Source organism: Salmo salar, chromosome ssa09 (assembly GCF_905237065.1).
Source record: "Salmo salar chromosome ssa09, Ssal_v3.1, whole genome shotgun sequence".
Lineage (NCBI taxonomy): Eukaryota > Metazoa > Chordata > Actinopteri > Salmoniformes > Salmonidae > Salmo > Salmo salar.
Window position 1 is genome coordinate 50,660,554 of NC_059450.1, and position 25,774 is coordinate 50,686,327.

The following is a 25,774-nucleotide window of genomic DNA, read 5'->3' on the forward strand; positions in this document are numbered from 1 at the left end:
CTGTGTGTGTGATTCTCTCTCTGTGTGTGTGTCTCTCTCTCTCTGTGTGTGTCTCTGCGTGTCTCCAGGCCATAGAGATGGAGCTGAGGAAGATGGAAGTGGGCCAGGCCAACAGACAGGTGTCTCTCCTCACCTCCTTCATGCCCGACTCCTTCCTACGTCATGGAGGAGACCACGACTGTATTCTGGTTCTTCTGCTCATACCAAGACTGATCTTCAAGGTAGAGAGAGAGAGAGAGAGAGAGAGCTGTGTATGTGTTCTGTCATAGGTCCACACATTGCTGCTCATTGGTCCCCACATTGCTGCTGATAGGTCCCCACATTGCTGCTCATAGGTCCCCACATTGCTGCTGATAGGTCCACACATCGCTGCTCATAGGTCCCCACATCGCTGCTGATAGGTCCCCACATTGCTGCTGATAGGTCCCCACATTGCTGCTGATAGGTCCCCACATTGCTGCTCATAGGTCCCCACATTGCTGCTCATAGGTCCCCACATTGCTGCTCATAGGTCCCCACATCTCTGCTGATAGGTCCCCACATTGTTGTTATCTTTGAAAGGGGTTTGTTTGTCTTCAAACATTATGAGGCCTGCTAAATTTGCGGTCTGTGTGTGTACCGGACATGAGTGGGTCATAACTGCTCATAGTCACTGGATGAGGTAACTCCGCCTGCGATTTTTCAAAATGAGCGTTGGTCCTGGCCCGAAAATAAGGTCATGTCCTTTTTTTGGTCTAACGGTCAACGCATTGGTTTTCTCTCGTTGGGAGAGCCGGGTTTAAAATCCCGCCAGTTATATGCGCGCCTGCGTCCCCAGGCGGCGCTGATCAGTAAGCAGGCCCAGGAGAAGTTTGATCTGAACGACAACTGTGTGGAGAGGAGCGGGATGAGAGGAGCGGCTGGGGAACAGCTGAGCTTTGCTGCTGGACTCGTCTACTCTCTCAGTCTGCTACAAGCTACATTACATAAATATGAACAGTAAGTCAGTCTGTTACATTACATCAATATGAGCAGTAAGTCAGTCTGCTACAATACATAAATATGAACAGTAAGTCAGTCTGCTATATTACATGAATATGAACAGGAAGTCAGTCTGCTACATTACATCAATATGAGCAGTAAGTCAGTCTGCTACACTACATAAATATGAACAATAAGTCAGTCTGCTACATTACATCAATATGAGCAGTAAGTCAGTCTGCTACATTACATCAATATGAGCAGTAAATCAGTCTGCTACATTACATAAATATGAACAGTAAGTCAGTCTGCTACATTACATAAATATGAACACTAAGTCAGTCTGCTACATTACATCAATATGAACACTAAGTCAGTCTGCTACATTACATCAATATGAACACTAAGTCAGTCTGCTACATTATATCAATATGAACACTAAGTCAGTCTGCTACATTACATCAATATGAACACTAAGTCAGTCTGCTACATTACATCAATATGAACAGTAAATCAGTCTGCTACATTACATAAATATGAACACCTTTCAGTCTGCTACATTACATCAATATGAACAATAAGTCAGTCTTCTACATGGAAAGATCTCACTCACCTATTGTGTGTGTGTGTGTAGTGCGCTGAACCAATGCAGTGTCGAAGTATATCAGAAGATCGGGACTCTGTACCCGGAGATGGGCGTGCACGAACGTTCCCTGGACTTCCTGATTGACCTGCTGCACAAAGACCAGCTGGATGAGACGGTGCACGTGGCGCCACTCACCAAGGCCATCAAATACTACCAGCACCTGTACAGTATCCACCTGACAGAGCAGACAGAAGACTGCACCATGCACCTGGCTGATCACATCAGGGTACCTAGAATCTTTATTCCAAGTGTGTTCAATGCCAAAAACTTTTAAGTCACAAAATCTGACTGGAAGGATGTTGTTAAACCTAGTGGGTACCTTGAACTATGTATCTCCACGTGACTTCTTCTTACACGCTCCCTCTCCTGCTATCTCTCTCTCGCTTTCTCTCCCTCTTTCTCCCCCCCTCCCTCTCCCGCTATCTCTCTCTCGCTTTCTCTCCCTCTTCCCCCATCTCCCTCTCCCCCTTTTCCCGCTATCTCTCCTTCTCTTTCGCTCCCTCTCCCGCTATCTATCTCTTTCTTTCTCGGCCTCTTTCTCCCCCCTGCTCCCTCCCTCCTGCTATCTCTCTCTCTTTGTCTCCCTCTTTCCCCCTCCCTTTCCCGCTATCTCGCTCTCTTTCTCTCCCTCTTTCCCCCTTCCCTCTCCCGCTATCTCGCTCTCTTTCTCTCCCTCTTTCTCCTCCCCTCCCTCCCCCTCTATCTCTTTCTCTCCCTCTCCCCCCTCCCCCTCTCCCTCCCCCTCTCTCCCTGTCTGTAGTTTACCCAGAGTGCGTTGGACTGTATGTGTGTGGAGGTTGGTCGTTTGCGTGCGTTCCTTCACACAGGGCAGGAGAAGACGGACCTGGCCGTGCTGCTGAAGGATCTAGAGACTTCCTGTTCTGACATCAGACAGTTCTGTAAGAAGATCCGCCGACGCATGCCTGGTACGGACGTACCTGGGATACCTGCTGCACTCACCTTCCAACAGCAGGTAACCAATCAGCACTCACCTTCCTACAGCAGGTAACCAATCAGCACTCACCTTCCTACAGCAGGTAACCAATCAGCACTCACCTTCCTACAGCAGGTAACCAATCAGCACTCACCTTCCTACAGTAGGTAACCAATCAACACTCATCTTCCTACAGCAGGTAACCAGATCAGACTTGGTTTGGGTTACAGCGGGTAGAGACTGGCCACAGTTTTGGCACAATATCATATAGACAGAGGCCTGAGCAGTATTTATATAGAAAATAATACAATATTTTGCGTAATTTTACATCTAGCTAAGGTGTATGGTGCAGTATATCTCAAGTTAACAAATACGCAACGTGTTGTCTCATGTAAACAAAGTCGGAGCTGTTGGGCAGGTCTGTCTCACTGTCTATGCATTTGGATAGAGAGCAAATCAAAAAGCCCGACCTTCATTTACCCATTGTGACACACACATGTTGCAAACTCCATTTTAGACCAGACTGACTTTATGACCAAAATGATCCTGTTTACACTTTGTAGTCAATTCTGACTCCTATCGATGCCAAATACTGTAGGCCGTTTTTTAAAAAAGAATTTCTAGCTTTTTAAAGGCTGTAACTCTTTAAGGGATTTTGTATACATTTGGAATTCATGTTGGAAAACAATAATGTTGGGGGAAGTCTTCATAAATTTTACTTTGTGGATGGAACATTTTGTACGATTTATTACAACATTGGTCATAAATTCCATATTCCTATTAGAAAATATCAAAGAAAGGCTTTAGGAACAGCATTAATGACGTTCCTGTATTGCAAAGTAAAGAGTATGAAATCAAATTGAACACAAACATCATTATAAGAGAGAAAATCCCCACCCATCATTCATGATATTTAATACGGACCATCCAGTGTTCTGTATACGATTGAGTCATTATGGGGTGTAAAGCATCTTCCAGCAGAGAAGAGCTGGCTGGTGAAAGGCAGTTAACTTGACAGGGAGCTTAGAGATATTAAACATCACATGAAATGAGAACACGTTATCCGCCCACTTTCCTAAACACTTCTCTTAGGATACTTCTCTAGGGATACTTCTCTAGGGATACTTCACTAAGGATACTTCTCTAGGGATACTTCTCTAGGGATACTTCTCTAAGGATACTTCTCCAAGGATACTTCTCTAAGGATTCTTCTCTAAGGATACTTATCTAAGGATTCTTCTCTAAGGATACTTCTCTAAGGATACTTCTCTATGGATACTTCTCTATGGATACTTCTCTAAGGATACTTCTCTAAGGATACTTCTCCATGGATACTTCTCTATGGATACTTCTCTATGGATACTTCTCCAGACATACAAAACCAGAAGGCATATCTGTTACTCAAAAAGGATTTGAGACTGTTAACTTTTATAATGCCATTAAAACATTCCAAATCAATCGTAAACTACGTTATTTAAAGTCTGACCCTTCCTGATAGAATGGGGTTTGGTTATTCCACACCTCACCATTATAGCCTTCCTGATAGAATGGGGTTTGGTTATTCCACACCTAACCATTATAGCCTTCCTGATAGAATGGGGTTTAGATATTCCACACCTAACCATTCTAGCCTGTCTGATATAATGGGGTTTGGTTATTCCACACCTAACCATTATAGCCTTCCTGATAGAATGGGGTTTGGTTATTCCACACCTAACCATTATAGCCTTCCTGATAGAATGGGGTTTGGTTATTCCACACCTAACCATTATAGCCTGTCTGATATAATGGAGTTTGGTTATTCCACACCTCACCATTATAGCCTTCCTGATAGAATGGGGTTTGGTTATTCCACACCTAACCATTATAGCCTGTCTGATATAATGGAGTTTGGTTATTCCACACCTAACCATTATAGCCTTCCTGATAGAATGGGGTTTGGTTATTCCACACCTAACCATTCTAGCCTGTCTGATATAATGGGGTTTGGATATTCCACACCTAACCATTATAGCCTTCCTGATAGAATGGGGTTTGGTTATTCCACACCTAACCATTATAGCCTTCCTGATAGAATGGGGTTTGGTTATTCCACACCTAACCATTATAGCCTTCCTGATAGAATGGGGTTTGGTTATTCCACACCTAACCATTATAGCCTGTCTGATATAATGGGGTTTGGTTATTCCACACCTAACCATTATAACCTTCCTGATAGAATGGGGTTTGGTTATTACTCACCTAACCATTATAGCCTTCCTGATAGAATGGGGTTTAGTTATTCCACACCTAACCATTATAGCCTTCCTGATAGAATGGGGTTTGGTTATTCCACACCTAACCATTATAGCCTTCCTGATAGAATGGGGTTTGGTTATTCCACACCTAACCATTATAGCCTTCCTGGTAGAATGGGGTTTGGTTATTCCACACCTAACCATTATAGCCTTCCTGAAAGAATGGGGTTTGGTTATTCCACACAAAGTAGAAGTTTGAAGTCCTTTATGTATTTAACTATATTTGGAGAGAGGCCAAATAATAGGCAGGGGAAATACATCTAGATAAACTTTTCCATTTTAGTCACGTATACTCTTCCTAAAATGGAAAGATCTCCTTGAAGCCAGATGTTTAAACTTAAACTCCTGGTTTCGATTAAAACACATTCATTTTGTCACCTTGCATCATCATCTTCGGTGATATAAATACCTAGATACAGTAATTTACCTCTGATCTAACTGGGATATATAAAAAAACAAAAATGGAATTTGATGTTCATTTTTAATGAAGTGGTGCGACAGCGTAGCCTAGTGGTTAAAGCGTTGGACTAGTTAACCGAAAGGTTGCAAGATCAAATCCCTGAGCTGACAAGGTAAAAAAATCTATCGTTCTTCCCCTGTCCCCTAACCCACTGTTCCTTGGCCGTCATTGTAAATAAGAATTTGTTCTTAACTGACTTGCCTAGTTAACCTCTATGGGACCGGCGGGACGAATTCGTCCCACCTACGTAACATCCACTGCCAGCCTGTGGCGCGATTTTCAAAATCTTCAAAATCCTATTACTTCAATTTCTCAAACATATGACTATTTTACAGCCATTTAAAGATAAGACTCTCGTTAATCTAACCACACTGTCCGATTTCAAAAAGGCTTTACAACGAAAGCAAAACATTAGATTATGTCAGCAGAGTACCAAGCCAGAAATAATCAGACACCCATTTTTCAAGCCAGCATATAATGTCACCAAAACCCAGAAGACAGCTAAATGCAGCACTCACCTTTGATGATCTTCATCAGATGACAACCCTAGGACATTATGTTATACAATACATGCATGTTTTGTTCAATCAAGTTCATATTTATATCAAAAACCAGCTTTTTACATTAGCATGTGACGTTCAGAACTAGCATACCCCCCGCAAACTTACGGGGAATTCGCTAACATTTTACTAAATTACTCACGATAAACGTTCACAAAAAGCATAACAATTATTTTAAGAATTATAGATACAGACCTCCTCTATGCACTCGATATGTCCGATTTTAAAATAGCTTTTGGTGAAAGCACATTTTGCAATATTCTAAGTATATAGCCCAGGCATCACGGGCTCGCTATTTAGACACCCGGCAAGTTTAGCACTCACCATAATCATATTTACTATTATAAAAATGTCATTACCTTTTGTTGTCTTCGTCAGAATGCACACCCAGGACGTCTACTTCAATAACAAATGTTGGTTTGGTCCAAAATAATCCATCGTTATATCCGAATAGCGGCGTTTTGTTCGTATGCGTTCCAGACACTATCCGAAATAGTAAAGAAGTGTCGCGCGCTTGGCGCAATTCCTGACAATAAAATTCAAAGTATTCAATTGCCGTACGTCGAAGCATGTCAACCGCTGTTTAAAATCAATTTTTACGTCATTTTTCTCGTAGAAAAGCGATAAAATTCCGACAGGGAATCTCCTTTTCGGCAAACAGAGGAAAAAAATCCCAAAGGCGGGGGCGGTCGGGGTCACGCGCATAAGCTAGTGTCTCTTGATGGGCCACTTGAGAAAGGCGATAATGTGTTTCAGCCTGGGGCTGGAATGACGACATTCTCTTTTTTCCCGGGCTATGAGAGCCTATGGACGACGTGGGAAGTGTCACGTTAGAGCAGAGATCCTTAGTAAATGATAGAGATGGCAAAGAAGTTCCAGAAATGGTCAGACAGGCCACTTCCTGTAAAGGAATCTCTCAGGTTTTGACCTGCCATTTGAGTTCTGTTATACTCACAGACACCATTCAAACAGTTTTAGAAAATTTAGGGTGTTTTCTATCCATATGTAATAAGTATATGCATATTCTAGTTACTGAGTAGGAGTGGTAACCAGATTAAATCGGGTATGTTTTTTATCCAGCCGTGTCAATGCTGCCCCCTAGCCCTAACAGGTTAAATAAAGGTAAAATAACATTTTAAAAAAGACTGTGGTGTCTTCAGCTAGTTGGCTAACTGAGATGTTAGTTCCCAGCACAGATAGCTGTGTTTATATCATTACAGTTCTTCAGCTGGATAGCCAGCATCTTAGCCTCCATAATGTGGACTAACTGAACAAACTTGTATAATTACCAAGTTTAACTTCTAAACGAGGTGATGTGCCCACCTCTTAATGACACAGAGCTATTTATGTCCTGGTAGCAGGCTTTGATCAAATCTATAAACTTATCCCCAAAACCAAAGAGTTCAAGTACCCGGAAGATTAAATTTATATTCGACCGTATCAAATTTCTTTCTAAAAGTAAGATAAAACCGTCGTCTTCAATTAGATCTCTGTTTTCAAGTAAGTCTAAAACTAATATTATGTTGTTGTGAATTGATCTACCTGTCATGAAAAAATATTGTGTTTCGCTGATGACTTGTTCTATACATTCCTTAAGGTGATTTATGTAAACATAGGCTAACAATCTGTCGATAGGTGGGTGAATGAATGGGGGGGGGGTCTGTTATCCAAGAATTGGGGGATCTTTTCCAGGTTTGGGAATCACGATTATTCCATCGTGTTTCATTAGTGGTAGGGAGTATGTCATCTGTAAAGATTTCCACAAATCTAAGGTTTTCCCTTGTAAAAGTTTGCGGTAAGCCCATCCATGTCCTGGTAATTAAGAATATTTTAAATTAAACTTCCAGTAGCCGTTATTGCAAACCCCTTTTAGGTCTAATGAGATAATTACATAGTCTGTTAATGGGACAGCAGACATGGGAACTTCTGAAAATAAATTCTAAAACCAATGGTAAATTCTAGAAGCATGAGAAGCAATGGGTTTAAACCAAGATAATTGTACTATGTCAGGCTGAAGTATCTCCAGTTATCAATAAGCACATGAGCATAGCAACAATACGTGAAAATTACAATTTGGGATGGGAAACAGAAAACGTTGTTGATCTGTCTAACCCATTCATCGTAAAATAATAGTGCTGTCGGTGTGAAAACATTTCCCGGCAGTCTTTCCGATTTTAGATTTGACACATTTTCCAATAGAGTTCTGTTCTTTTTTTTTGCCGTTCGTTGTTGTAACTATAAACGTCAATAAAAGACTCCTCCAGATTCAACACAACCATTGACTATGCTCTTCCTCTTTCGTGTTTATTACCTTCCCTGGACAGTTATAATAGCAAGATGCCGACTCCCGCTGAACATGCGGAGCAGTGACTGAAGAAGGTTTTATCGCCCACTTGATTAGTCCAAAACTTTATGTCCTCAGCACTTAATTGCATCCCTTGAAGAAAAGTGCAATTAGAATTTTTTTTCCCCTTTACAAAATAATAGTATGGCTTTCATTTTAAGATTGTTTTTCAGTCCCCTTTGCGTTTAAAAAAATAAGTGTGAACACACCAAATAAATGCTTGTCGAACGACTAGCTAAATGTAAACAAGAGAGGTTTTAACTTACTACTGTAGTAAGTAGAACAATGGCCCCTTTTTTAAAACTATAAAATCTCTCCTCGTAAATCAGGTCAAGTTAGCTGACTGTAAACTATAACATCTCTCCTCTTAATCATTAACGCGATGTCTGTTAATTCATCGGAATGGGCCTCAGAAAAAGGAATTATTTAAGTAGCTGATTTCGGACTGTTTGATCCCCCAGGTGTGATCTGATGTGGTCTCTCTCTGTGTTTTTCTCCCCCAGGTGTGATCTGATGTGGTCTCTCTGTGTTTTTTCTCCCCCAGGTGGCAGATATTCTGCTGGACTGCAGGAAGCACCTGACCTGGGTGGTAGCCGTGCTGCAGGAAGTGGCGGCTGCAGGAGCACAGATGGTTGCCCATCTAGGCGAGCAGGAGGGACTCTCCGCACTCAAACTAGAGGACGTGGCCTTTAAGGCTGGAGAGCAGGTAGTACACACACACACACACACACACACACACACACACACACACACACACACACACACACACACACACACACACACACACACACACACACACACACACACACATTAAAAATCATATTTTCCCTAACCTTAATCCCAAACCTTTAACCTAAACCTAACTCCTTACCTTAACCCTTAACCTAAACCTAACTCCTAACCTTAACCCCAAACCCTTAACCTAAACCTAACTCCTAACCTTAACCCCAAACCCTTAACCTAAACCTAACTCCTAACCTTAACCCCGAACCCTTAACCTAAACCTAACTCCTAACCTTAACCCCGAACCCTTAACCTAAACCTAACTCCTAACCTTACCCCCGAACCCTTAACCTAACTCCTAACCGCTAGTCTTTTTCCTTGTGGGGACCGACGAAATGTCCCGAATTTTCCTTGTTTTACTATCTTTGTAAGGACTTCTGGTCTTCTGGTCCCCAAAAGGATAGTAAAACCAAACAAACCCACATACAGTACACACACACACACACACACACACACACACACACACACACACACACACACACACATACACACACACACACACACACACCGTAACTCTATATATATAACCTGTCTGTCTCTCTCCAGATCTATGGAACTCAAGGTTCTAACCCCTACGGGTGCCTGCGTCAGTCCTGCTGCATCGTCATAGCAACCATGAACAAGATGGCCACCGCCATGCAGGAAGGAGAGTACGACGCAGATAGACCCCAGATCATGGTAACTATAGCAACGTCTTGACTGTAGGTACTGTAGTCTTAGTTCCAGAGGTTAGACTCCAGGTTAAACATCCATGTTTAGTTGGAACTGGAAGAAATGTATATATTCATTTTATTAATTTATTACCGTTTTATTATTTTATTATGTTAAGCTCTTTGAACTGCATTTTTGTTGTTGTTGTTGTTGTTGGAACTGTGCTATATCAAGTTTGATTGGTTGATGGGGTTGTGTTTGTCCAATTGATTGGTTGATAGGGTTGTGTTTGTCCCTTTTGATTGGTTGACATGGTTGTGTTTGTCCCTTTTGATTGGTTGACGCGGTTGTGTTTGTCCCTTTTGATTGGTTGATGCGGTTGTGTTTGTCCCTTTTGATTGGTTGACGTGGTTGTGTTTGTCCCTTTTGATTGGTTGATGCGGTTGTGTTTGTCCCTTTTGATTGGTTGATGTGGTTGTGTTTGTCCCTTTTGATTGGTTGATGTGGTTGTGTTTGTCCCTTTTGATTGGTTGACGTGGTTGTGTTTGTCCCTTTTGATTGGTTGATGCGGTTGTGTTTGTCCCTTTTGATTGGTTGACGTGGTTGTGTTTGTCCCTTTTGATTGGTTGATGTGGTTGTGTTTGTCCCTTTTGATTGGTTGATGCGGTTGTGTTTGTCCCTTTTGATTGGTTGATGTGGTTGTATTTGTCCCTTTTGATTGGTTGATGCGGTTGTGTTTGTCCCTTTTGATTGGTTGACATGGTTGTGTTTGTCCCTTTTGATTGGTTGATTCGGTTGTGTTTGTCCATTTTGATTGGTTGATGTGGTTGTGTTTGTCCCTTTTGATTGGTTGATGTGGTTGTGTTTGTCCCTTTTCATTGGTTGATGTGGTTGTGTTTGTCCCTTTTGATTGGTTGATGTGGTTGTGTTTGTCCCTTTTGATTGGTTGATGTGGTTGTTTGTTCCTTTTGATTGGTTGATGCGGTTGTGTTTGTCCCTTTTGATTGGTTGACGTGGTTGTGTTTGTCCCTTTTGATTGGTTGATGTGGTTGTGTTTGTCCCTTTTGATTGGTTGATGCGGTTGTGTTTGTCCCTTTTGATTGGTTGATGTGGTTGTGTTTGTCCCTTTTGATTGGTTGATGCGGTTGTGTTTGTCCCTTTTGATTGGTTGACATGGTTGTGTTTGTCCCTTTTCATTGGTGATGCGGTTGTGTTTGTCCCTTTTGATTGGTTGATGTGGTTGTGTTTGTCCCTTTTGATTGGTTGACGTGATTGTGTTTGTCCCTTTTCATTGGTTGATGTGGTTGTGTTTGTCCCTTTTGATTGGTTGACGTGGTTGTGTTTGTCCCTTTTGATTGGTTGATGTGGTTGTGTTTGTCCCTTTTGATTGGTTGATGTGGTTGTGTTTGTCCCTTTTGATTGGTTGATGTGGTTGTGTTTGTCCCTTCCCAGACACTTCCTCCGGTGGAGCTGCGTGCAACAGCCCTCAGAGCGGAGATCACCGACGCAGAAGGACTGGGCATGAAGCTGGAGGACAGAGAGACAGTCATCAAGGAGCTCAAGAAGTCACTCAAGTTCAAGGTACGCTAACACACTTCCTGGTGACCTCTCTGAACACACTAGATCAAGGTACACTAACACACTTCCTGGTGGCCTCTCTGAACACACTAGATCAAGGTACACTAACACACTTCCTAATGACCTCTCTGAACACACTAGATCAAGGTACACTAACACACTTCCTGATGACCTCTCTGAACACACTAGATCAAGGTACACTAACACACTTCCTGGTGGCCTCTCCGAACACACTAGATCAAGGTACACTAACACACTTCCTGATGACCTCTCTGAACACACTAGATCAAGGTACACTAACACACTTCCTGATGACCTCTCTGAACACACTAGATCAAGGTACACTAACACACTTCCTGATGACCTCTCTGAACACACTAGATCAAGGTACACTAACACACTTCCTGGTGACCTCTCTGAACACACTAGATCAAGGTACACTAACACACTTCCTGGTGACCTCTCTGAACACACTAGATCAAGGTACACTAACACACTTCCTGGTGGCCTCTCTGAACACACTAGATCAAGGTACACTAACACACTTCCTGGTTGCCTCTCTGAACACACTAGATCAAGGTACACTAACACACTTCCTGGTGGCCTCTCTGAACACACTAGATCAAGGTACACTAACACACTTCCTGGTGGCCTCTCTGAACACACTAGATCAAGGTACACTAACACACTTCCTGATGATCTCTCTGAACACACTAGATCAAGGTACACTAACACACTTCCTGATGACCTCTCTGAACACACTAGATCAAGGTACACTAACACACTTCCTGGTGGCCTCTCTGAACACACTAGATCAAGGTACACTAACACACTTCCTGATGACCTCTCTGAACACACTAGATCAAGGTACACTAACACACTTCCTGGTGGCCTCTCTGAACACACTAGATCAAGGTACACTAACACACTTCCTGGTGGCCTCTCTGAACACACTAGATCAAGGTACACTAACACACTTCCTGATGACCTCTCAATGGTTTAACAACAATGAAAGCAGCACCCTAACACAGAGTTAAGCAGCCTTACTAAGGCTGGGATTTAATACCATCTTGCTTATAGACAACAGTATGTTTTTTTAAGGCAGTGTTACCGTGTTCATGGAGAGACTGCATCAAAGGTAAACGCTGCAGATGTGGGTTAAATTGGAAATTACCTTTAAATGTCTAATTACCTTTTAAATGTCTAACAGTGCGGTTTCAGATTTAATCCCAACCTAAGGCTGAACACTGTAGGCTAAATGAACCCTTCCTAAGTGGTCACATTGAGAGATGGTTCCCTTGTAAGGACAGTAGTGAAACGCTTGTGTTCCTAGCTCCAACAGTAGTGCAGTAATACCTGACAACACAAAACATCACACACATCATCCAACAAAATTTTAAATAAAGGAATTAAGACATAATTCTGAGCAAATAATGTAAGAAATAACAACAAACATTTTTTTTAAAAACCTTCAAAGTTGGTTAGGAGCTAGGAACAGGGCGACCGTGTCTGTCGATTGGTCGATCTGTCGATCTTGTGTGTGTCCTCAGGGGGAGGAGCTGAGTGAGGCTAGTGTCCGGCTCAGTCTGTTGGAGAAGAAACTAGACAGTTCATCTAGAGACGCAGACGAGCGCGTAGAGAAGATCCAAACTCAACTAGATGAGACTCAGACTCTGCTCAAGAAGAAAGAGAAGTAAGAACACAACGCAACATACACATGTCTAGACGGTATACACGTAGTGGACATGAGTCATGTGGATGGTATACAGTAGGTCACGGTCACGTGATGAGGTAGCAGCCGCCTGCGACTTTAAAATCAGTTTATTTTCCCTCCCTTGGGCCAAGGAACGACACTGTTTTTGGAAATCGCAGGTCGGGGATACCTCATCACGTGACCATGAGCTACTGTATACCATAGCAGGTCGGGGCTACCTCATCACGTAACCGTGAGCTACTGTATACCATAGCAGATCGGGGATACCTCATCACGTGACCATGAGCTACTGTATACCATAGCAGGTCGGGGCTACCTCATCACGTAACCGTGAGCTACTGTATACCATAGCAGATCGGGGCTACCTCATCACGTAACCGTGAGCTACTGTATACCATAGCAGGTCGGGGCTACCTCATTACGTGACCCTGAGCAACTGTATACCATAGCAGGAGGGGCTACCTCATCACGTGACCAGGAGAAACTATGACCGACTCATGTCTGCTACGTAAACTCTTAGAAAAAAGGGTTCCAGAACAGTTCTTCGTCTGTCCCCGTAGGAGAACCTATGGACTCTTTTGGGTTCTCCTACGGGAGACTGCCGAAAAACTATTTTAGGTTCTAGCTAGCTCTCTAACCCTGTTTCTGGAGAGATACCCTCCTGTAGGTTTTAACTCCAACCCTGTTCCTGGAGAAATACCCTCCTGTAGGTTTTAACTCCAACCCTGTTCCTGGAGAGATACCCTCCTTTAGGTTTTAACTCCAACCCTGTTCCTGGAGAGATACCCTCCTGTAGGTTTTAACTCCAACCCTGTTTCTGGAGAGATACCCTCCTGTAGGTTTTAACTCCAACCCTGTTCCTGGAGAGATACCCTCCTATAGGTTTTAACTCCAACCCTGTTCCTGGAGAGATACCCTCCTTTAGGTTTTAACTCCAACCCTGTTCCTGGAGAGATACCCTCCTGTAGGTTTTAACTCCAACCCTGTTCCTGGAGAGATACCCTCCTGTAGGTTTTAACTCTAACCCTGTTCCTGGAGAGATACCCTCCTGTAGGTTTTAACTCCAACCCTGTTCCTGGAGAGATACCCTCCTGTAGGTTTTAGCTCCAACCCTGTTCCTGGAGAGATACCCTCCTGTAGGTTTTAACTCTAACCCTGTTCCTGGAGAGATACCCTCCTGTAGGTTTTAACTCCAACCCTGTTCCTGGAGAGATACCGTCCTGTAGGTTATAACTCCAAAACCTGCAGGAGGGGTTTCTCTCCAGGAACAGGGTTGGAGTTAAAACCTGCAGGAGGGTATCTCTCCAGGAACAGGGTTGGAGAACCCTGGCATAGAGAGAATATGTAGGATAGTATTGGCATACCCAATATTGCTCCAGTTAATTTTTTGGAATTGGCTGAATTGAAATGGAATTGATCCCAACCCTGGTTATCACCAATTCATCCTTACTATAGAGGGGTCATTGTCAATCATTCTGATCTAGAATCAGTTTATAACAGATGTATATTTCCTCTGTAGGGAGTTTGAGGAGACCATGGATGCGCTGCAGGCTGATATCGACCAATTGGAGTCGGAGAAGGCGGATCTGAAGCAGCGTCTGAACAGCCAATCAAAGATGACCATGGACGGGCTGAGAGGAGCGCCAACGTTGGGCATCGCCTCCATTGTCACGGGGATGACAGGAGGTTAGTGGGGCATCGTCTTCCGAATACGGCCTTGAAACCATTTAAAACTTTCACTGTTATATCTACTCCCATCTGTTAGGGGACTATTCAGACGTAGGGAATGTAAACCTTTCCAACAAACTTCTCAGTAGTTGGAATTCAGAGTTAAAATTATGCCGTGAGATGTAGTAGGGAGTTGTAGTTTCTCTTGAGATAAATCAGATCCAGACTGAACTGTGTGATGTAGTAGGGAGTTGTAGTTTCTCTAGAGATAAATCAGATCCAGTCTGAACTGTGTGATGTAGTAGGGAGTTGTAGTTTCTCTAGAGATAAATCAGATCCAGACTGAACTGTGTGATGTAGTAGGGAGTTGTAGTTTCTTTACAGATAAATCAGATCCAGTCTGAACTGTGTGATGTAGTTGGGAGTTGTAGTTTCTCTAGAGATAAATCAGATCCAGCCTGAACTGTGTGATGTAGTAGGGAGTTGTAGTTTCCAACAGGCTAATATTCGACATAGTTTAGCGCATAAAACATGGTAATTAACCTCTATGGGCTAGGTGGGACGCAAGCGTCCCACCCGTGGTGCACTCCATCAACAGCAGGTGCATTTCAAGAGCGGCAAATTTGAATCCAAATAAATGTCAAAATTCAAATTTTTCAAACATACAACTATTTTACACCCTTTGAAAGATAAACATCTCCTTAATCTAACCACGTTTTACGATTTCAAAAAGGTTTTACGGCGAAAGGATAAATTTAGAGTATGTTAGGACAGTACATTTACAAGAGTTGTGTGTAATGTTGTGCCAATTCAAAGACAGGCGTCCCCAAAACCATAAATCAGCTAAAATTATGCACTAACCTTTTACAATCTCCAACAGATGACACTCCTAGGACATTGTGTTAGACAATGCATGCATTTTTAGTTCTATCAAGTTCATATTTATATCCAAAAACAGCGTTTTACTGTGGCGTTGATGTTCAGGAAATCGTTTCCCTCCAATAACCGGCATTCAAGTCAGCACCACAAATTAAATAATTAAAATTAGAAAACATTGGTAAAATATTATATTGTCATTTAAAGAATTATAGATTTACATCTCTTGAACGCAATCAACTTGCCAGATTTAAAAATAACCTTACTGGGAAATCACACTTTGCAATAATCTGAGCACTGCGCCCAGAAAAATACGCGTTGCGATACAGACTAGCCGCCATGTTGGGGAGATCTAAAATCGAAAATACTATGTAAATAATCCATTACCTTTGATTCTCTTCATCAGATGTCACTTCCAGGTATCACAGGTCCATAACGAATGTAGTTTTGTTCAAAAAAGCTCATCATTTATGTCCAAAAATCTCCGTCTTGTTAGCACATGATCTAAGCCCGCCGGACTTCACTTCATGAACGAGGGGAAAAAATATATTTACGTTCGTTCAAACATGTCAAACGTTGTATAGCATAAATCATTAGGGCCTTTTTTAACCAGAACATGAATAATATTCAAGGTGGACGAATGCATTCTCTTTTATAACGTATTGGAACGAGGGTACCCAACATGAACTCGCGTGTCTAATGGGCCATCATCGTTCCATGGCTCTTGTTCGGTCAGATCTCCCTCCAGAAGACTCAAAACACTTGTAAAGGCTGGTGACATCTAGTGGAAGCAATAGGAAGTGCCAAAATATTCCTCAGCCCCTGTGTTTTTCAATGGCATAGGTTTAAAGGTAATAGAACACATCAGGTATCCACTTCCTGTCAGAAAATGTCTCAGGGTTTTGCCTGCCAAATGAGTTCTGTTATACTCACAGACACCATTCAAACAGTTTTAGAAACTTTAGAGTGTTTTCTATCCATATATAATAAGTATATGCATATTCTAGTTACTGGGTAGGATTAGTAACCAGATTAAATCGGGTACATTTTCTTATCCAGCCGTGCAAATACTGCCCCCTAGCCCCAACAGGTTAACTACAATGACCACAATTCATAGCGCATCTACTTGTCTGGTCTGTTTATTTTACGCCTGCTATGGAAGAGACAGCAGAATGAGATTGTGAGGAGATATTGAGAGCAGCTGTTGCTTCACCAGGTATCTCTACCTGAAAGTACCTGATTTAAGTGATTGATAGTTGATTTTCAGCAGTCATAGTATTTATTTACTTTGAAGAACTACAAAATAGTGATTTTTGTCAGACAGCAGCTCTATAGAGCTTTTTAATGAAATAATAAAGTCAAATAAAACTAAAGAAATATACACAACGACTAAAATAGTTTATTAAAGTAATGCGAATAAATGATGGTTAATTAGTGATAAGCAGTAATGGACAGTCACTACCATCATGGCACTTTTATTCATGGTTTTATTCTGTATTAAAGTGTTTTAGGGGCAGCAGGGTAGCCAAGTGGTTAGAGTGTAGAGGCGGCAGGGTAGCCTAGTGGTTAGAGTGTAGGGGAGGCAGGTAGCCTAGTGGTTAGAGGGTAGGGGCGGCAGGTAGTCTAGTGGTTAGAGTGTAGGGGAGGCAGGTAGCCTAGTGGTTAGAGTGTAGGGGCGGCAGGTAGCCTAGTGGTTAGAGTGTAGGGGAGGCAGGTACCCTAGTGGTTAGAGTGTAGAGGCGGCAGGGTAGCCTAGTGGTTAGAGTGTAGAGGCGGCAGATAGCCTAGTGGTTAGAGTGTAGGGGCGGCAGGTAGCCTAGTGGTTAGAGTGTAAGGGAGGCAGGTAGCCTGGTGGTTAGAGTGTAGGGGAGGCAGGTAGCCTAGTGGTTAGAGTGTGGGGCGGCAGGTAGCCTAGTGGTTAGAGTGTAGGGGGGGCAGGTAGCCTAGTGGTTAGAGTGTAGGGGGGGCAGGTAGCCTAGTGGTTAGAGTGGAGGGGAGGCAGGTAGCCTAGTGGTTAGAGTGTAGGGGAGGCAGGTGGTTAGAGTGTAGGGGAGGCAGGTAGCCTAGTGGTTAGAGTGGAGGGGAGGCAGGTAGCCTAGTGGTTAGAGGGTAGGGGGGGCAGGTAGCCTAGTGGTTAGAGTGTAGGGGAGGCAGGTAGCCTAGTGGTTAGAGTGTAGGGGAGGCAGGTAGCCTAGTGGTTAGAGTGTAGAGGCGGCAGGGTAGCCTAGTGGTTAGAGTGTAGAGACGGCAGGTAGCCTAGTGGTTAGAGTGTAGGGGAGGCAGGTAGCCTAGTGGTTAGAGTGGAGGGGCGGCAGGTAGCCTAGTGGTTAGAGTGGAGGGGAGGCAGGTAGCCTAGTGGTTAGAGGGTAGGGGCGACAGGTAGTCTAGTGGTTAGAGTGTAGGGGAGGCAGGTAGCCTAGTAGTTAGAGTGTAGGGGCGGCAGGTGGCCTAGTGGTTAGAGTGTAGGGGCGGCAGGTAGCCTAGTGGTTAGAGTGTAGGGACGGCAGGTAGCCTAGTGGTTAGAGTGTAGGGGGGGCAGGTAGCCTAGTGGTTAGAGTGGAGGGGAGGCAGGTAGCCTAGTGGTTAGAGTGTAGGGGAGGAAGGTAGCCTAGTGGTTAGAGTGTAGGGGAGGCAGGTAGCCTAGTGGTTAGAGTGGAGGGGAGGCAGGTAGCCTAGTGGTTAGAGTGGAGGGGAGGCAGTTAGCCTAGTGGTTAGAGGGTAGGGGAGGCAGGTAGCCTAGTGGTTAGAGTGTAGGGGCGGCAGCGTAGCCTAGTGGTTAGAGTGTAGGGGAGGCAGGTAGCCTAGTGGTTAGAGTGTAGGGGAGGCAGGTAGCCTAGTGGTTAGAGTGTAGGGGAGGCAGGTAGCCTAGTGGTTAGAGTGTAGGGGAGGCAGGTAGCCTAGTGGTTAGAGTGGAGGGGAGGCAGGTAGCCTAGTGGTTAGAGTGTAGGGGAGGCAGGTAGCCTAGTGGTTAGAGTGTAGGGGAGGCAGGTGGCCTAGTGGTTAGAGTGTAGGGGCGGCAGGTAGCCTAGTGGTTAGATTGTAGGGGCGGCAGGTAGCCTAGTGGTTAGAGTGTAGGGACGGCAGGTAGCCTAGTGGTTAGAGTGTAGGGCGGCAGGTAGCCTAGTGGTTAGAGTGTAGGGGAGGCAGGTAGCCTAGTGGTTAGAGTGTAGGGGCGGCAGGTAGCCTAGTGGTTAGAGTGTAGGGGAGGCAGGTAGCCTAGTGGTTAGAGTGTAGGGGCGGCAGCGTAGCCTAGTGGTTAGAGTGTAGAGGCGGCAGGTAGCCTAGTGGTTAGAGTGTAGGGGAGGCAGGTAGCCTAGTGGTTAGAGTGGAGGGGCGGCAGGTAGCCTAGTGGTTAGAGTGGAGGGGAGGCAGGTAGCCTAGTGGTTAGAGGGTAGGGGCGGCAGGTAGTCTAGTGGTTAGAGTGTAGGGGAGGCAGGTAGCCTAGTAGTTAGAGTGTAGGGGCGGCAGGTAGCCTAGTGGTTAGAGTGTAGGGGCGGCAGGTAGCCTAGTGGTTAGAGTGTAGGGACGGCAGGTAGCCTAGTGGTTAGAGTGTAGGGGAGGCAGGTAGCCTAGTGGTTAGAGTGTAGGGGAGGCAGGTAGCCTAGTGGTTAGAGTGGAGGGGAGGCAGGTGGCCTAGTGGTTAGAGTGTAGGGGAGGCAGGTGGCCTAGTGGTTAGAGTGTAGGGGCGGCAGGTAGCCTAGTGGTTAGATTGTAGGGGCGGCAGGTAGCCTAGTGGTTAGAGTGTAGGGATGGCAGGTAGCCTAGTGGTTAGAGTGTAGGGGCGGCAGGTAGCCTAGTGGTTAGAGTGTAGGGGAGGCAGGTAGCCTAGTGGTTAGAGTGTAGGGGCGGCAGGTAGCCTAGTGGTTAGAGTGTAGGGGAGGCAGGTAGCCTAGTGGTTAGAGTGTAGGGGCGGCAGCGTAGCCTAGTGGTTAGAGTGTAGGGATAGGCAGGTAGCCTAGTGGTTAGAGTGTAGGGGAGGCAGGTAGCCTAGTGGTTAGAGTGTAGGGGAGGCAGGTAGCCTAGTGGTTAGAGTATAGGGGAGGCAGGTAGCCTAGTGGTTAGAGTGTAGGGGAGGCAGCGTAACCTAGTGGTTAGAGTGTGGGGGCGGCAGGTATCCTAGTGGTTAGAGTGTAGGATCAGTAACCGAAAGGTTGCTGGATCGAATCCCCGAGCTGAAAAAGTAAAAATCTGTCGTTCTGCCCATGAACAAGGCAGTTAACCCACTGTTTCCAGGCCGTCATTGTAAATAAGATTTTGTTCTTAACTGACTTGCCTAGTTAAATAAAGGTTAAATAAAAAAATTCAACTAAAACAATCGAACCGACCTCAATCAGCACTATTCTCTAATTTAGACGTTTGAGAGCACAAGTTAAAAGGCCGTACAATTCAAATTCTGCATAATTGGTCAGCATTTCATCAACTTCACAGTGGGAAAGGTGACATGTTTATGTGCTTCAGTTTGCTGCCTCCCTCCTCTCCTTATTCACACTCAGATCTGTTATAGACTAACACTGTTATTCACACTCAGATCTGTTATAGACTAACACTGTTATAGACTAACACTGTTATTCACACTCAGATGTTATAGACTAACACTGTTATTCACACTGTTATTTACACTGTTATAGACTGACACTGTTATAGACTGACACTGTTATAGACTGACACTGTTATAGACTGACACTGGTATTCACTCTCAGATCTGTTATAGACTAACACTGTTACTTACTCTGTTATAGACTAACACTGGTATTCACACTCAGATCTGTTATAGACTAACACTGTTACTTACTCTGTTATAGACTAACACTGTTATTCACACTGTTATTTACACTGTTATAGACAAATACTGTTATAGATTAACACTGTTATTCACACTCAGATCTGTTATAGACTGACACTGTTATTCACACTCAGGTCTGTTATAGACTGACACTGTTATAGACTAACACTGTTATTCACACTGTTATAGACTAACACTGTTATTCACACTGTTATTTACACTGTTATAGACTAACACTGTTATTCACACTCTTATAGACTAACACTGTTATTTACTCTGTTATAGACTGACACTGTTATTTAAACTCAGATCTGTAATAGACTAACACTGTTATTTACACTCAGATCTGTTATAGACTAACACTGTTATTTACACTCAGATCTGTTATAGACTAACACTGTTATTCACACTCAGATCTGTTATAGACTAACACTGTTATTTACACTCAGATCTGTTATAGACTGACACTGTTATTCACACTCAGATCTGTTATAGACTAACACTGTTATTTACACTCAGATCTGTTATAGACTGACACTGTTATTCACACTCAGATCTGTTATAGACTAACACTGTTATAGACTAACACTGGTATTCACACTCAGATCTGTTATAGACTGACACTGTTATAGACTAACACTGGTATTCACACTCAGATCTGTTATAGACTAACACTGTTATTCACACTCAGATCTGTTATAGACTAACACTGTTATTCACACTCAGATCTGTTATAGTCTAACACTGTTATAGACTAACACTGGTATTCACACTCAGATCTGTTATAGACTGACACTGTTATAGACTAACACTGGTATTCACACTCAGATCTGTTATAGACTAACACTGTTATTCACACTCAGATCTGTTATAGACTAACACTGTTATAGACTAACACTGGTATTCACACTCAGATCTGTTATAGACTGACACTGTTATAGACTAACACTGTTATTCACACTCTGATCTGTTATAGACTAACACTGTTATTCACACTCTGATCTGTTATAGACTAACACTGTTATAGACTAACACTGTTATAGACTAACACTGGTATTCACACTCAGATCTGTTATAGACTAACACTGTTATAGACTAACACTGGTATTCACACTCTGATCTGTTATAGACTAACACTGTTATAGACTTACACTGTTATAGACTAACACTGGTATTCACACTCAGATCTGTTATAGACTAACCCTGGTATTCACACTCAGATCTGTTATAGACTAACACTGGTATTCACACTCAGATCTGTTATAGACTGACACTGTTATAGACTAACACTGTTATTCACACTCAGATCTGTTATAGACTAACACTGTTATTCACACTCAGATCTGTTATAGACTGACACTGTTATAGACTAACACTGTTATAGACTAACACTGTTATTTACACTCAGATCTGTTATAGACTAACACTGGTATTCACACTCAGATGACATGGTGTTTAAGAAAAGGAATGTCCTTTGGACCCTAACACTGTCACACTCTCTCTCCCCTCTTCCTCGGCCTCTCCCTCTCCCCCCTCTTCCTCTCTCTCCCTCTCCCCCCTCTTCCCCTTCCCCCTCCTCTCCTTCCCCTCTCTTCCCCCTCCTCTCCTTCCCCTCTCTTCCCCCTCCTCTCCTTCCACTCTCTCCCCCCTCCTCTCCTTCACCTCTCTTCCCCCTCCTCTTCTTCCCCTCTCTTCCCCCTCCTCTCTCTTTCCTGTCTTCTCTCTCTCTCTCTCTACCCTTCTAATCTACAGAAGAGCAGAAAGGTATTTGCTGTCACCCTGCATGTTTCTGGTACTCTTGTTAGCAGAGTCCTTATTGAACACAATTTAGCTGACAGTGTGTTGCTTGTGTGTTTGTGTGTGTTTGTGTGTATTAGACTGTGTTATGGTCTGTGTGTATTGGCCTATGTTAATAGTGGTGTGTGTGTGTGTGTATTGGCCTGTGTTAATAGTGTGTGTGTGTGTGTGTGTGTGTGTGTGTGTACTGGCCTGTGTTAATAGTGGTGTGTGTGTGTGTGTGTGTGTGTGTGTGTGTGTGTGTGTGTGTGTGTGTGTGTGTGTGTGTGTGTGTGTGTGTGTGTGTGTGTGTGTGTGTGTGTGTGTGTGTGTGTGTGTTTATTGGGTTGTGTTAATTAGTGGTGTGTGTGTGTGTGTGTGTGTGTGTGTGTGTGTGTGTGTGTGTGTGTGTGTGTGTGTGTGTGTGTGTGTGTGTGTGTGTGTGTGTGTGTGTGTGTGTGTGTGTGTGTGTACTGGCCTGTGTTAATAGTGGTGTGTGTGTGGGTGTGTGTCTCTCTACAGCGACTATGGCCAGTATGGGTCCCAGTATGGGTCCTGGGTCGGGGGTTCCGGTGATAGACTCTCCTCTCCTGACGCAGCAGATTGAGGCTCAGAGACACAGCATCAAACACCTGAAGAATGAAAACAACAGACTCAAGGTAGGAAAGACCATAGATGTAGGAAAGCCCATAGAGGTAGGAAAGCCCATAGAGGTAGGAAAGACCATAGAGGAAGGAAAGACCATAGAGGTAGGAAAGCCCATAGAGGTAGGAAAGCCCACAGAGGTAGGAAAGACCACAGAGGTAGGAAAGACCACAGAGGTAGGAAAGACCACAGAGGTAGGAAAGACCACAGAGGTAGGAAAGACCATAGAGGTAGGAAAGACCATAGAGGTAGATAGAGGACTCATCTTTGTATCTTTGACTGCGCCATCGAGGGCTATCTCCATTTTAAAGTAGTCTTCTTTTGTGTTTGAAAAAAACTTTAAAGATTTACCGCCACCTACGGTGCCTGAGTGCCAGTCTGTTTGGTGCTATCATGTCAATGCCTTGTCACTCATTGAAAGGTAGCCTGAGTGCCAGTCGGCTCCGGTTCAGGGAACAGAACCGAAAACTGGAAAACAACAAAATGTTTCAAGGAACAGAATCAGAACCTGGAACGAAAGTGATCTATACTGTTCCGGAACAGAACCATTATTTTAAAAGCATGGGAACTGGTTAATAATGTTTATTTTACGTTCCAGGAATTTTTTCCCAGTCCCACAAAAAAAACATAAAGTTTCTATGCAAAGCCCTCCTTCTGTCAATCAGAAACTTATGCCAGTGTCTGTCTGCCAGCTGGAAATCTTTGCCAGTTTGTGTAGTCTACATACCCCTCCTCCTCTGAAGCATAGGTGACTGTAGCCTACTGATGTTACAAGCCTGATTCAGAAGACGAGGGAATTAATTAGAAAAGAATGGATTATCTTTTTCAACGCTAGTTAGGGATACTATAGTTAACACGTTTCACATTGGATTTATTTAACAACAAAAAGGTAAAACGTTTTAATTCTGGTGCCACTCTGCACACACAAGCTTCGTAACGAGCTAGCTTCTCTGGTCCAACGTTAAGCAAACTCTGAAGATCAAAGGACATTCTAAGTTCCTGCGTAGAAGCTGCTCTCTCCGTAAGGTATAATTCTGTGAGCCAAACTCAGATAATAATCATCACAAGATGCCCAGCACTTCAAGCCTCCTCTTCCAGCTTCTCTCTCTCTCTCTCTCTCCCCACCTGAAAAATGTAAGTCGCATCTCGCGCCCTAAACTTGTCTTTTCATCACGCGTGTAAACAGCTCACTGAGCTATAGTGTGTCCGCTCCATAGCAAGCTGTTCTATCCACACTGCATAATTAGTGAAGTTATTTCATGTTGAGCTAAATGTAAAAGAAAAGATGATTTCAGAGGTTTAAAAAGGAATAATATAAACTGGTCCTTTTGGGGGGTTTGAAACGGATCAGAACTTTTATTTTAGTGGAATGGAACAATAAAAATAATGTTCAGAACTAAACGATTGGAAACGATTTTCAGTTTGTTCCGATCATGTCAACTCAGTGAAAGGTAGCCTGAGTGCCAGTCTGGTTGTTGCTATCATGTCAACTCAGTGAAAGGTAGCCTGAGTGCCAGTCTGGTTGTTGCTATCATGTCAACTCAGTGAAAGGTAGCCTGAGTGCCAGTCTGGTTGTTGCTATCATGTCAACTCAGTGAAAGGTAGCCTGAGTGCCACTCCTTCCCCCTCCTCTCCTCCTCTCCATTCTCCTTCTCCCCCACTCTCTCCTTCCCCCTCCCACTCTCTCCTTCCCCCTCCCACTCTCTCCTTCCCCCTCCTCTCCTCCTCTCCATTCTCCTCCCTATTCTCCTTCCCCCTCCCACTCGCTCCTTCCCCCTCCTCCGTACCCCCTCCCTCTTCCTCCTCCTTCCTTCCTCCTCCTCTTCCTCCTCCTTCCTTCCTCCCTCCCACTATATCCTCCCCCCTCCCCTCCTCCTCTCCTCCTCCTCCTCTCCTCCTCCTCCTCCTCCTTCTCCTCCCTCCTCCTCCTGTCCTCCCTCCTCCTCCTCTCCCCCTCCTCCTCCTCTCCCCCCTCCTCCCCCTCTCCTCCCTCCTCCCCCTCCTCCTCTTCCCCATCCTCCTCCTCCTCCTTCACCTCCTCCTCCTCCTCCTCTCCTCCTCCAGGCTGAGAAGATGCGTGCCCAGCTGTCCTCTCTACCACCTCTCCATGTCTCCAAGCTCCCCACTAGAGACGGCTCTCACCCACAGGTGCTCTCTAGCGCCCTCTATCGTAAGACTGACCAATTACTGGACACGTTACTGCAGATGAGTGCCAACGTTAAAGTGGTGGACATCACTGGCAAATCCCCAGGTATGATGGCCCTGCCCCCCCTTCTTGTTCTCTGTTGTACCTGTCGAAGAGTTAGTTCTCAATGACGTAACTGTTTACATAAAGGCCCCCCCCAAAAAAAAACATCTGTCACGAAAGCATATTCATACTCAAAAAAACTAAAGTATTTTTTTTCTGTAAGTGTAGCAGATTGAAGTTGTGTTTCATGTTTTGTTGTTGAGCAGTAACTCCTAGTGCTCAGCTGTTGGAACACACAGCCAGACTCCAGTCCCTTAGCAACACTCTGGACAGACTGAAGGTAAACAAACACCTAGGTCTTCAATCCTATCCCCGTTTGTTCACAATTCACCTTTTTAAAGACAATGTTCCCGCGTTCACAAAGTAATACTGCAGATGTCACCTCAGTTGAAAGTTACCTTTAAATGGTGCATTGTTGACAGGCGCGATCGGATTGAATCCCGACAATACAAAATGTATCCCTGAATGCATTCTGCCTTGGACAGGAGTGGTAGGGAGGAGGGCAGGCAAATGTGTGATTGCAGTATGCTAAATAACTTTTCTACTGATCCCTTCCCTTCTCCCTCTCTATAACATCTCCCCTATTTTTTTCTCTCTCTCTCCTCTGTCACCTGTTCTCTCTCTCTCTCTCTCTCTGTCACCTGTTCACTCTCTCTTTCTGTCACCTGTTCTCTCTCTCTCTCCTCTGTCACCTGTTCTCTCTCTCTCTCCTCTGTCACCTGTTCTCTCTCTCTGTCACCTGTTCTCTCTCTCTCCTCTGTCACCTGTTCTCTCTCTCTCTCTCTCCTCTGTCACCTGTTCTCTCTCTCTCTCTCTCTCTCTCTCTGTCACCTGTTCTCTCTCTCTCTCTC

At 44.1% G+C, this 25,774-nt stretch overlaps 1 protein-coding gene across 7 annotated transcripts in view; it reads left to right on the top strand.

Moving 5' to 3' along the window:
• LOC106611399 (dynactin subunit 1) overlaps window positions 1–25,774 on the top strand; it is a 338,889-nt gene that overhangs the window by 278,916 nt on the left and 34,199 nt on the right. For 5 of the 7 annotated variants that reach the window (XM_045723788.1, XM_045723790.1, XM_045723791.1 and 2 more), the window contains 13 exons: window positions 69–221; window positions 818–978; window positions 1,595–1,832; window positions 2,367–2,579; window positions 8,746–8,907; window positions 9,531–9,662; window positions 11,088–11,216; window positions 12,764–12,906; window positions 14,447–14,613; window positions 22,007–22,018; window positions 22,553–22,689; window positions 24,740–24,926; window positions 25,130–25,203. In XM_045723788.1, the coding sequence (XP_045579744.1) occupies window positions 69–221; window positions 818–978; window positions 1,595–1,832; window positions 2,367–2,579; window positions 8,746–8,907; window positions 9,531–9,662; window positions 11,088–11,216; window positions 12,764–12,906; window positions 14,447–14,613; window positions 22,007–22,018; window positions 22,553–22,689; window positions 24,740–24,926; window positions 25,130–25,203 (1,908 nt within the window). The remainder of the gene's footprint in view (window positions 1–68; window positions 222–817; window positions 979–1,594; window positions 1,833–2,366; window positions 2,580–8,745; window positions 8,908–9,530; window positions 9,663–11,087; window positions 11,217–12,763; window positions 12,907–14,446; window positions 14,614–22,006; window positions 22,019–22,552; window positions 22,690–24,739; window positions 24,927–25,129; window positions 25,204–25,774) is intronic. The other 2 variants (XM_045723789.1, XM_045723794.1) reach the window with 1 other exon arrangement.